We start from the raw sequence: 13449 nt of genomic DNA on the forward strand, positions 1-13449 counted from the left end.
AGCCCCAAATGGTAATGATGCTGAGTTTGAGATACCCTAGTCAGAAGTAACATTTATTGGCCAGGGGCAGTGGCTCATACCTGTGATCCCAGCACTTAGGGAAGCTGAGATGGGAGAATCACTTAAGCCCAGGACTTTGAGACCACCTGGACAAGACCCTGTCCCTACCAAAAAAAAAAAAACTTTAAAAATTAGCCTGACGTGATAGTATGTGCCTGTTGTACTCTTAGCTACTCAGGAAGCTGAAGTGGGAGGATCGCTTGGACCCATGAGTTTGAGACTACAGTAAGCTGTTTGTGACACAGCACTTCAGCCTGGGCAACATGACAAGACTCTGTCTCAGTTAGAAAAGAAAGAAAGAACATTTGTTGAATCTAGTTGTCCCATTTAATATCAATGACTGCGCAAGGTAAAGTGGTTTTTATCCTCACTTGGGATGAGATTGATCTTTGATGATTGCAAAACCTTCCTTTGGTTGTTCAGCTACTTCTTGATAGAGATGGGATTTTAAACTAGCCATCTATGTGTCCAAAACCCATCCCTTTTCCACAACCCCTTTAGGTAGTTAGCTCCCCATCACTGATGCTGGTCAGAGCTAAACAGGGTGAGCAACCACTCGAAAGCGGAAACAGATGAGGATACATGTCTAAGATATATGTTGCACTAAGTGACTTCTGAGGTCACTCCTAAGGATCACATTCTCTGATTCTATTTTGAAATGGGATTTGTCTTTTTAGCCCCAGTATTAGAGTGGCAGGCAGATATCCCTTGGCCATGATCAGTGAAATTCCTGTTCTTTGTGCACCTGTGAATCTTACTTCTATTAATATCCCAGCCCTATCAGGCCAGAGGGCTAGGGTTCCAAATAGGGTCAGCTAGAAATGCACCGTCTTCTGTGTCTCATCTGCATTCTGGGCCCAGGCAGTTATTTTTACCTCCATGGAGGTACAGCAGAGGCCCAAGCTGGAGCAGGAGGGGAACCTGTTGTAGACTTTAAGATTGCAATTTATTGTCAGTTTGCTGATCAGTGTCGCTCCACTAGTTTATAATTTCTCTATGTGAACAAGGTAAATGGGTAGCTTCACTTAGTGGCTGTCATCCCTGACCAAAAATTAGAATAAGATAGAGGGCTTTTAAATCACACCTACAACTGGGCCCCTCTACCAGAAATTTAATTTTCTGAGGGTACAGTGATTTTAGAACTTTTCCGGGGATTGCAATGTTGAAGCAAGCCTGGGCACCACTGGTTAACAGCTCACCTCGGTGCTGCATATTCTGCTCAGGTACCTGCTCCTGTTACTGTGTCGTAACGAGACTAGAAAAAGAGTGTGTTGGGCCCTGTTTCTTAGTGTGTCTTCAGTGGATTATGGGGAGAAGGAGGCCCATACTCTGTGCCTAAATGAGCACCTGCTAGACTCTGAAATCTAATTAATGAAAGTTTCTTCTCACCCTTATTTTATATAGTAGACTTTCAAAATACATATAATCTTTCATTTAATTTTTTTTTTTTTACAAAGCTTTGAAGTTGTCCTCTCCACACTCTTCTCATCAACCTTATGTGTGGAAAGAAGGAATTTTTCTTTTCCATTGCTGTCATCTAAAGTTGTTACATGGGGTGGGGCAGGGGTACTGGGCTTTAACTGCTTAGGAGTTTTTAGGGGAATGTTGTAATAACAACCTAGTGATTGACTTTATGATAGATTCTGTTCCTTCATTCATTTTGTCCTCCAGAGGCTTTTATACCCAGCAAAGTAGACCATGGTATAAGATTCAAGACAGATGAGGAGTACGTCTTTCTTTGGAAAGGCAGCGATGGAGGGTTGTGATTTAGGAGGGGGAAGCAGGAAAGGAGAGCCACAGAAGGCAAGCACTATTCTCAGGCCAGATCAGTTTCAGGGAAGAGGACATATGGAAGGATCTAGAAAATTATGTTTTTAGAAATGTCCACGTCCAAGTCCCTGAAAAGTCTTCATATGTCCCCAGGGCTGTGCATGCTGCAGTTTGAAGACCTCTGCTTTAAAAGATATTGGGGGTAGGGGACATGGGAGATGGTGAAGTAAAAGAATAAAAACTATTCAGTTCTATTTGTTTTCTCTTTCAAGCTTATACATTACTCATTTCGTTTTTATATTAAAATATAGATTGGGTAAGAAGGGCACATGCAAGATTTGGCAATCATAATCCATGAGGGTATATGGAGTTGGGGACAGCAACATAGCATACTTGGATTTTTGAGCAGAGATTGGAGGAGCCTGTTCATGTTTTCCTTACAACTCTGGTGCATGAAGTACAGATTCTACATCACAATGGAAGACTGGCTGGGTTTATGTTTGGGCATAAACTATCTACTAGCTTGGTGACCTTGGGCAAGTTTCTTTCTTTTTTTTTTTTTTTTTGAGATGGAATTTTACTCTCACCTCCTAGGCTAAAGTATAGTGGTGCGATCTTGGCTCACTGCAACCTCCACCTCCTGGGTTCAAGCAATTCTCTTGCCTCAGCCTCCTGAGTAGCTTAGATTGCAGGCATCTGCCACCAGACCTGGCTAATTTTTGTATTTTTAGTAGAAATGGGATTTCACCATGTTGGCCAGGCTGGTCTCAAACTCCTGACCTCAGGTGATTCACCCACCTCCCAAAGTGTTGGGCTTACAGGCATGAGCCACTGTGCCTGGTCAGGTTTCTTAACCTCCTTATAGCAGTGTCTGGCACAAGATAGGTGAGCTACAGGTTGCCTTCTTATACCTTCCAATCCTGAGTTTCTCCCCAGAGTAAAGATGGAGCTTTTCCCCCAGTAAACTTTGGAGTCCACTGGGCAGAGATGTGATTTCAGCCAAAATATGGCTAAAGGAAAAAAGGATCTGAGACAACCAGGTGGAAAGGGCTTCCTGGAAGAACCTCTGACCCACCTGCACACTAGGAGGAGTGTGCACTGGGGGGGGGCCTTGGAAAGTTTGAACCATTTGCAGCAGGAAGGAGCCTGGCCCCTCCTCTTCTTGGGTGGTACCTGGTATTCAGTTTATGGGACAGAAAGCACATTCGCAGGACTCTAGCTTTGCAGAGAGTTCCTATTTTCCCCTTTTTCCTTTCTGTCCAATAAATCTCATTTTTCTCACCCTTAAAAATGACGAACCTGATTTTTTTGTGGTCATGTGACAAGGACCCCATTTTTAGCTGAACTAAGGAAAACTTCTGCAACAGATCCACCTAGGATGCCAGTGCTTACATTGAGGCTGTTTAGTGGAAACTTTATGAAAAGTTAGCTAGTGTCCTTGCGTAAACCTATCTGACTCTAGTTCAGAGCCTTCAGCAATTACTCAAGACTAAAACCACTCAGCACTGCCATTCTCATGTAATTTGTTGTTGATTGGCTGGTGGCATTCCGCACATCCCAACTATGAGCCAGCCAGGCAGTGGATGGACTGTGAGGTTCAGATGCCCTGAGATGTGTGAGGAGGAGCTTTTAGCAATGAACATGAAAATGAAATAAAAGTCAAAACTGTCATTGAATGTTGAGAAACATTAAGTTTAACCTGCCCCCATGTCTCTGTGGAGGATACCTGATAGTTTGTAATTAGTGGTAGACGGATAGCAGCTGCCCACTTGGTATATTCTTATGAGTAAATATAGAACATCTGTATATTAATAAGAATCACCTAAGAGCAACTAAATACGTGGCTTAGAATCTGCTCGGGACCTTCAACCTGAAAAGCTGTCAGCACCTGAGACGCTCAGGCCGTTGGTCCCCGGATAGATCCCCTCTGTTGTTCTGTCTGGGTGTCTGCCTCTCATTTCCTTCAGCACCGCCTGGGTGGGGGTCTCCCAACCGAGCTAGTGCTTGATAATTGAACCCCTGGCGTGCTTAGGCTCACTTTCACCCAAATCCAAATCATTTCTTGATACCGCGTGGTACTGAGAGTGTCTGTCACTCTTGGTCCGCCATCCTCCACATGTGCTTTGTGTCCTCATTAAGTCAGTAACGGTGGTCTGCAACTATCAGTCCTCCTAATGGGCACTGCACTAAGGCCTTAGTGGGCATTACCTGATATCCTCATCACCTACTGAACAAACACCTGCTGACAAGAAGCATCCCTGAGCGAAATCTTCCTGTGGGGACACTGCATCTTCCGTGTCCTGAGTAGGCCGCACCCTCAGGTGCTCAGCTAGGTGACTTTGCACTGTCCTCAGCACTGTCCTTGGTGTTCTCCCTTCAGTTGGCTCTCCTAGTCAGGGACCTTTCGTGGACACAGTTTTTACCAGTTACTCCCTCTTTCACGTCCTTGTGCATCTTTGCTTGCCCCAGGAGACTGTCCTCTTGAGAGAGCAAGCCACATGGGACTCTGAGGCCCAGCCTTAGCTTCCCTCCCTACCGCTGCCCCACAGGGCCGTGCCTGAGTGCCATGGACCTTTTGGTCAGCGAGCCTCAGCTGGATGTCCTTGTGGTAGCCACACCTGTCCCTGCTCAGTCTTCCTGCAAACTGCTGCCTCAGCACCTGCTTGAAGTTCTGTCCTGCGCAGTCATCCCTGGCCTTCCTGTGACAGAATCTGTCGCTTCCCCAGGGTGTCCCTGCAGCATTCTGCTCATGCCTCTGCTATGTGACAGAACCGGGTTGTCCTATCCTGTCCAGAGCTGCAAAGCCCCCAGGCCCTGTGGCTGCTGAGCACTTGATCTGTGGACAGTCCAGATGAGGCTGTGTGGAGAGAAATGCCACCTGCCTGTGGCTGCGCCCTGCCTGAAGGAGCTGGTAGAAAAGCTCCTGAGCACAACCGTGCTGCTCACATGGGCATCTAGTTGTCAGAGTCCTATCCCAGCATTCACACCCCCAGTTTCCTGGGTCTTAAGTTATTATCAAGCGCTCTATTGCAAAAAAATGATAACTCCTGTGGCCTTCAGGTGACCCTGCACCTGGGATATGCGTATATTTGGAGCGGCGCAGAGAACTGAGTGTTCTTGAACCACCTCCACCCCACCCTCAAAGGGAAGCAGGGACATCAAGCACACCTCACTCCCTGATGTCATAGCTGAGTACCTGGAGCCACCAGGACTCCCTCTGAGCCCGCAAAGGAGTGTCTTCTCACAGCCCCAATCATACCAGTCTAGTTGTGCTTTGGGGTTAAAGCCAGGCTGCTATTGCAAGGCTGCTGTACTCTCTGCAAGCACAGTTGTCTTTGCTTGTGCTCGTTCACTCATGCTCTCTCTCTTTCTACTGGCGACTTCAGTTTTATTTTTTAAGCCTCAGTAATGCATGTTCCTCAAAATAGATGGTCTTCCTGGTTGTATGCACAGCCTGCAGGGTTGAGTTCGGCTGCCTTCCAGCATGGTTTCCTTGGACCTGTAAAAGTCCTGCAAATTTGCTCCGACACTTTGTTGACATGGAGCTCTTATTTGTTGTTATAAATAAATAAGAACCAGTGTCTCTAGGACACACCCTACTCTGTGTAACTGAATGGCAGATTTTGTCCCTTCTTAAAAACTAAATGGCAGAGGAGCTGGCCGTATAAAAGCTCTGTGTGTGTTTACCAAAAAGTACTTGAATTCTGTTTGGGTTTTGTGTTCTGGTGCATACAAAGTGAATTTTGGCAGGTGTATGTACGTTCAGAAAATATGTCATTACACTTTTTTCTTTATTTGAATGCCACGTGACTATTATTTGATTAAGGAAATTTCAGTGACATATTTTGAAGTAATTCACCTTGAAAGGTAGAGGCTCCGCCCAGGTGCAGAAACCTTCCGTGGGTTATGCAATGCCCAGTGTGGGTGGAATCGAACTCACTCTTCCCCTCTTCCTGAACCGCAGCCCTGCTCTGATCACATGATAGAAGCTGATGTGCCTGACAAGTGGAAGGAGGAAAAGGAACATTCTTCCTTCTTTTTCTCTGTAATGGCAAAGCTGGCATCATGCTTTACTGAGGGCCTCTGTCAGCACTGGGGCCAGCCTGCAGAAGGCTGTGCTCGGAATGAAGCAGCTGACAGGAAATAGGATGGGGTGGTGGTCATCAGTGTGTAGTAAGATTCTAATCACGTCCTTCAGGTACAGTTCTACCTACCCTAAAGATCAAGAGTCCTGTGTTTTTGGTTTTGTTTTTTCTATGGATGGGTTCTTTGAGAAATTGAGTCTTGAGTATTTTGTGAGGACATCTGAGATGGGTGTCTACTAGTCTGCTGGGAAACCCCAGGTGGTTTTTCTGGCTTACTGTTAGAGGCAGCTGTGATGTTTACCTCCATATGTAACACACAAAGATCATATGCTGGCTTTGCTTACATTTTTACTGTATGACTTATGTTCCAGAGTCACTACAATTCTCTTCCATTTGTCTTAAGAAATTCTAAATCTGTTTTTTTGTTTTTTGAAATCACTACTTAATGATTTTAAGGATGAAACCCCAGGCAATTGGTAATAGTGGATGGTTTTCATTTTCTGTAGTTGAGTGGCTTTCTAATTCTTTTGACAGTGGCACACAAAAGGAAATTAACCTTAGGTCACAACTTAGTCCACGCATTTGTGTATGTATGTAACTGAGATGAGCTCCTTAGAATAGTACATACCTGTGTTTTATGTGAGGCACTGATACTTCCTGTTCTATATTATGTTCTGCTTAAAAAATTGTAACTCACAACTTAAAAACTATTACCTTGATACATAGCGCCAGGATTACACATGGGTCATTTTACCAAGAATCACCAGTTCTTTTGCTCTGTTGCCCTAGATGGAGTGTAGTGGCACTATCATAGCTCCTTGCAGCCTCAGCCCCCTGCGCCCCTAGGTGGGGGTCTTTAGGACTCCAGCATGACCTGTGGGCGGCGCCTCCTTCCTTTAATGCTTTTCTTTCTGCACAGTCAGATGCTCTGCCTTTGAGCTTCCATGTGAATTTCACTGTGCACCCAGCCCTGTTACCACCACCTCTGTCTTGAAAAAAATAGGATGGGGTGGTTATTGGTGTGCAGTAAGATTCTAATCACATCCTTCAAGTACATTTCTACCTTAAAGATCAAGAGTCCCTGTGTTTTTGTTTTTGTTTTTTGTTTTATGGATGTGTTCTTTGAGAAATTGATTCTTGAGTATTTTGTAAGGACATCTAAGCCAGGCGTCCACATCAGTGCTGACAGCTCTGACCTAGCATGCATGTGTATCTGGGGAGATGCCCACAGGCTATAATCGCTTTCACTGAAGCAATGGTAATAGTCCCCAGCTTCACTTTACAGTAGCATCCACCCTTGGTAGCAGCATACCCCTCTCCATGAACAGGGCACCCACTTGTCCCCTTCTTCTTACTTAATAGTGATTTTTAAAGGAGAGGAAGGCAGTCCTGAATATAGTTCATCAGTATTTACTGCGCAAGTGCTAAAAGAGACAGTGTTTAGTGTGTGTATTCATTTAACTTTTCCAATAATGGAGTATGAATTTTTGTTTCACCTGATAGGACACGTTTCAGGAGCTCCATTCTACGTTGTCATTTCACTGGGAAAATATTTGATGGCTCATTAGAAGGGAGCATTTATTATTTTGTTGCTAAAAGGCACATTTTCAGCCTTGAGAATTGTGTGGCAGGTGGTAATGGCATGAAAATTGACAGCATTTTACCATTTAAAAGTAACCATGAGAAATACCAGTATTCACCTTATGAGTTGAAGTTAATGTGGTTTTGTAGGCTATTAGGCATTTTAACCACTTAAAAGTAACCACAAGAAATGCCGGTACTCACTGTATGAGATGAAGTTAATTTGGTTTTGTAACTTGATGCTTGATGGAAATAATTTTATATTGGAAATCATTAAAAATTGATTTGATTAATGCTTTTGTAATGTTGGTATGAGATGTTGCATGGTGGTGGTGATGACCTAATGGTGCTGTGATGGCCCCTCCAGGGCCCACAGGCAGGATCCTTCATGCCAGCATACCTCCCAATTCCTCTTACCATCAGAGGTGTTCCTTCAACGTGCCTGCCCCTCTTCTCCACATAAAGGCACCAGGTTTGTTTTGAGATGGAGTCTTGCTCTCTTGCCCAGGCTGGAGTGCAAGTTATGCAATCTCAGCTCACTGCAAGCTTTGCCTCCTTGGGAGGTTGAGGGAGGGTTTAAGCGATCCTCCTCCCTCAACCTCCCAAGTAGCTGGAACTACAGGTGCAAGCCACCACGCCTGGCTAATTTTTGTATTTTTAGTAGAGACAGGGTTTCACCATATTGGACAGAGTGGTCTCAAACTCCTGACTTCAAATGATCCACCTACCTCAGCCTTCCAGAGTGGCTGGGATTACAGGCATAAGCCACCATGCCTAGCCACTTTTGTCTTTAATCAGTGTAGTTTCCTTAACCTCAATATTTTACATTGCCCGAACTTTCTGTAATTTTGGCAGCAGTGGGACATTTTGAAACCTAGATCTCTCAACCAACTACATCTTCCGTTGACTGGTGAAACACTAGTTTAAGCCAATTCATTTTGACCATGTGCTTTCTGTACTTGATCCCTATTTTATTTCAAAAATAATTTCCATCTCTCTTCGTGTAAACTAGTAAGAGCCTTCTGTTTTTGTTAATGGTGAAATTGCCTCATTTTTTACTGTTGTAGAATTTATTTAACATAGTGACAAAACGTGGAGAGGTATAAGTGAAGCTTCCTGGCTTTGCAGTACCTCAGGGAATTCTGTAAACTGTGTTCCATTTAAGGAAAGGAACGGTCGGAGTAGGAGGTAGTGTAGATAACGGAGCAAGTAAGCATTTTGCCAGAACCCTCTGAAGTCTCATCCCACTGTGCCCTCATCAGAATCCCTCCCTTCTCCTCTACACCATTTAAAGCCAGCAACCAGTGGGAAGCCCAGAGCTGGCACTGCCTTGCTTTCCTGCCAGTTGCTGACACACAGTGTCAGTTAAGGGCACAGGCTGACAGGCACCTCCGCCACATACCTCTCAGGTTTCCCATCTGTAAAATGGGCACAATCATTGTACCTCTAAAGGTTGCTTTGAGGACTAGTCATAGCCTTGGCACAGCGCCCACAGAGAACGAGCACAGTGTAAAGACCGGATGCCAGCCATTAGTACTGTGCGCCTATCTTTTGGTGTCTCGGCAAAGCTTTAACCTGTTCTATCAGTTTAGAATGCAAACATCTCCCTGGCAAAACAACATGGGGATATAGATATTTTGTGAAGTTTTGTTGAAATGTGCTTAGGTTAATGATTGTAGCCTCTCAGAGCTATCAGGTTGTGAAACAACTTTGAGTAAGATTGTCTTATCCTTCTGATTGTCTTTTCCTTCCCATGTTAGCAGCCGCAGTGGGGGGCGGGGGGGGGCAAGTGGCCACACTGCTCTGCTCACATTAAGCAATTTATCATCAGTATTCAGTGAATTTTTTTATATTACAGTTAACTGATACTTATATTAGCTCTAAAATTATAGCAAAATCAGGCCAAGCGTGGTGACTCACGCCTGTAATCCTAGCACTTTGGGAGGCGAAGGCAGATGGATCATTGGAGGGAGGAGTTCAAGACCAGCCTGGCTAACATGGTGAAACCCCATCTCTGCTAAAAATACAAAAATTAGCTCCACGTGGGGGCTCATGCCTGTTGTCCCAATTACTCAGGAGGCTGAGGCAGGAGAATCGCTTGAACCTGGGAGGCTGAGGTTGCAGTGAGCCCAGACCGCACCACTGTACTCCAGCCTGGGCAAGAGAGCAAGACTCTGTCTCAAAAAAAAAAAAAAAATAGTGAAATCAGCCAAATAGAGAACTGACAGGCACACTGTCTAACTCCTCGTGTAACTGTCATTGGTGTGAGTCACTGGGGCAGCGTGATTAGGTCTAAGAGCTGGATAGCAGGACTGCCGTTATTTTCAAGGCCTTCTGCTGATTGCTGCTCTTGGTAAGACATACAGAATCCATGGGCATCTCCCTTTAATGCCTTATACTAGATGAGGTCTATCCACATTGAGTTGTAGCAGATACAGCTAAGAAAGTAAAAGAAACGAAAAGCTCATCAGAAGGATTGGGGCTAGTCTCATTCTTCATGCATACCCAAACCGTGGTTACTTTGATTTTTTTTTAATTATTATCCTTTATGCATTGTTTAGAGAAGACAGATGGCTTTCCAGTTCATGAAATTTTTTCAGTTATATAAAAGGAATTCCTAATCCTGGAGCAAGTCATTTCAATAAATCTCATTCATATTTACCTGCTGCTTCCTTTTAAATGGAAGAAGAGAATGCTTTTCAAATATACTTGGAAAGTAGCATCTGTGAATTAGAAACTTTCTCTGTAAAACTAGCAGAGTAGAAATAAGAGGCCAGGATTCAGCATGAGGCAGTCTGGATTCCTTCTTGGGTGGCTCAAGCCAGCTACGGGACTGGTCTGATCACATCTGAAGAACTGCCTAGCTTTTATGCATTTTGAATGTGGTAGAACCAGCTGCATATTTTTACATGAAAGCGGCAAATAGTCATTGTATTCCAGTTTTCTTCTGGGGTCATCGAAACATCAGAGGCCATGCCACAGGCACCATAAATGAGGAATATAGTGTGACCGTGGTCTGTCGGACACCCTGAAGTCCAGGCCAGTGACCCCTGGAGCTGAATCATGACTTCGCAGAACCTGAGAGGGGACTAGTGTGTGTCTCCAAATGATATTCACCTGGGCCTCTTTTAAGTCAGGAGAGATACATGCAGTATGGTAGATGGGGACCGTGAGAGGCATGATGTCTCCAAAAATTAGCAGGACCTGATCCTTGAATGTAGATTCTCAAACAACTGACTAGATTAAAAAGCGGTATACTTACTGGATTTTAAAAGTGTGTGTATTTTTTTGTGTGTGAGATGCAGTGTGTAAAATTCATCCATAACTAGGCCATATACTTTTTCCCTTGACTCTCAGCATTCAAGAAGCTCTTTAGTTTTTAGCATTGGATCAATGAACACTTGTTAAAAGGTTCCAAGCATTTCTTTGCCATCTTCTTTTTCAACTGGGCCCAACTACGCCCTCAAACCCTCTGTGGCCCAGCCTGTCTCTTCCCTGACTCATGGTGTTCTCCCGGCTTCTACAGAGGCTTCCTTGGCATTCTGCTTAGTAGTAGACACCAAACAGAATCTCGGCCAGGTCCGTCCAGGCACGCGGGCTCCTGGTCTCCTGGGGCCTTCCGCCCTCCACATTCCAGCGCCAGGCCCTGGGCCTTTGTCTCTATTCGTGATAAAACATTTTTAGGAAATGCTGACGCTCAGTGAAGAGACGGAAATGCTAACTCTTTGTTCTCTTCCTAACAGACACGAGACGATTTCCTGGGCCAGGTGGACGTGCCCCTTAGTCACCTTCCGGTAAGGACAGTCTCATGTTTGATGGTGCATGATGGGGGTTGGGGGTTTCTAATTGTTTGTAGTCGGCTATTTTCAGAGTGGTATTTCTTCACCACAGTGGAGAAGACTGAACTGAAGCATGTGTGCTGTGGCCCTAGTCCTTTCTGGAAAGTGGTCCTTTCAAGGGGTTGGAGGAGAAGCTGGCTGTCAGAGTCAAGGGTGCCTGAGTTGTGCGCATGCATTTCCCTCCACCAGTTCCCTCTCTTTCCTGCACTTCAGCTGCTCTACTTTGTGTATCACATCTTAGAAAACAGACACCTCCTTCTCTCAGGCCTCCCCTCTTGTCACTCAGTGTCTCTGCTTCCTAATGCATCCTCCAGGTCCCATCAGATGTTTGCCCTCTTCGTCTGGAATTGCATATGCCATTTCTCTCGGATACCTCTGCACAGGCTGTAATAGCATTTCCCAGATTTGGGTGTCTGACTTTCTCTGTCAGCATGGAGACAGAAGAAGAGCCTGTTCATTCTGAGTGAACTTGTCAGCTGGGAACACCCACCCTAGCTGGAACACGCACTGAGTTAGCATGGGTGGTACTGCCATTTCTCTCTGCTCAAAGTAGCAGAGCAGTCGAGGCTGTTGATTAGTACCAGGCATTAGGGCTGTCACCTGAAACAGGAGGCAGTGCAGAGAGACTGGAGGGTAAGACCCGGAAGCCTTGAGGAAGACAGAGCAGCATCTCCAATTCCAGCTTCAGTTTCCAGCTTGTCCCAGAGTTCCTCCTGGCCTTCTTCCCTGGGCGGCACAAGATGAGAGAAGTAGCAGCTGAGAGAGGAAAGGCAAATGTTTCTGCCTTACAAGGCCATTGTGTTATTTTTTTAAATGCTTTGTGTGAGCAAGGGGCATAAATAGTCTATAAACTAAAGCAACTTAACCCCCTAGCATAAGCTTCCTGCTGTTTGGAAATTGTGGCTGTTTCCATATGTTAAATACCAAGAAAGACTGTATCTTCCCAAGGAAGCTTTGAAGCTGTGTTGTGAAGGAAGGTGATAGCAAGTAATTTACTCTTACTCACTCAGGGGAGCTGTTAAGGAAGAAAGCTTGCAAGGTTCAAAAGGATTGGAAGTGAAAGTGATATTCTTAAAATCTTTTGTTTGTTTCTTTATAAAAATCTGAAGCTCCAGGGTGACACGGGGGGTGGGGGGGGGCCTGCGTGGGGATTCTTCGTGAGACCTATTCCATGAGCCGTCAGAAACCTGATTATTCTTTTCAGGTCATATTGGGAGGATGTGACTGTTTCACCTTTTGTGAGGAAAGACCTCACATACTTCTCTACCAGGAGGTCTTCTTTTATGTTCTTTAGGCTGAAGCTGTCATTATCTCACTCTTTTAGACAGTATTGGTTGATGGGCCAGTTATTTCATGGACATCTCCAGCCATCCTTTCCCTAATGTAAAAACCACATCTTGGCCAAGGGAAATTATTTACTGAGACGCAAATATTCTGTAAGAGGCAAAAGTGAAATGTTTAAAAAGCTTGCTCCAACAAGCTTTTGTTTGAGCGACCCAGTGGCGCTTGGTCTTTGAGAGGTTGAGCAGGGCTCCCAGAGAATAGAAGAAGGTTCCTCTTCCGAGACCAAGTCAGTCCCAGGGAGAGGTTAGCTTTGGATTGCAAGTGGAGGCAGGGTCAGTGAGTCTTCAAAGAAGGACGTGGTGCAGAGGCACAGAGCAGGAATAGAAGCTGAGCGATTACAGAGGTGGAGCCATGAATGCCCAGAGAGGGCTGAGTGCTCCTAGTTACACATGTGCCCGAAGTGAAACTTGCGGTGGAGTGCTGTCACCTCCATACTTAAAACTGACTAGCTATTTGCAGCCAACTACAGCCAGGGAGACAGACCACAAAGAAAACAAAAGGAGAGGCGTGAAGATATGTTCTTTATTCAAGTAGCATGTTCTGAATGCACATGGCTTTTGAATTCAGGATTGCAAATGCTCTCGCATATGTTTGGTCGTGTGTATAGGATGCTTGTGGGGAAATTACAGTGGTGTTCTGTTTTGTGTGATAGCACACAAGTGTGAGTGTTCAAAGAGGGTGGGAGCTTGTGAATATATTTTGTGGAGAGAATTGTGGATGCTGTGTTCTTGGTTGGTACATGACCATTGATTGTCAAGGTGGATTATTTA

General features: G+C 44.9%; 1 protein-coding gene across 29 annotated transcripts in view; it reads left to right on the forward strand.

The window, feature by feature from the left end:
- The window catches only part of NEDD4L (NEDD4 like E3 ubiquitin protein ligase), a 363043-nt gene that overhangs the window by 267404 nt on the left and 82190 nt on the right, over window positions 1-13449 (forward strand). For all 29 annotated transcript variants that reach the window (XM_002757276.7, XM_008979888.5, XM_078348240.1 and 26 more), the window contains one exon: window positions 11240-11290. In XM_002757276.7, the coding sequence (XP_002757322.1) occupies window positions 11240-11290 (51 nt within the window). The remainder of the gene's footprint in view (window positions 1-11239; window positions 11291-13449) is intronic.

This window comes from Callithrix jacchus, chromosome 13 (assembly GCF_049354715.1).
Source record: "Callithrix jacchus isolate 240 chromosome 13, calJac240_pri, whole genome shotgun sequence".
Classification (NCBI taxonomy): domain Eukaryota; kingdom Metazoa; phylum Chordata; class Mammalia; order Primates; family Cebidae; genus Callithrix; species Callithrix jacchus.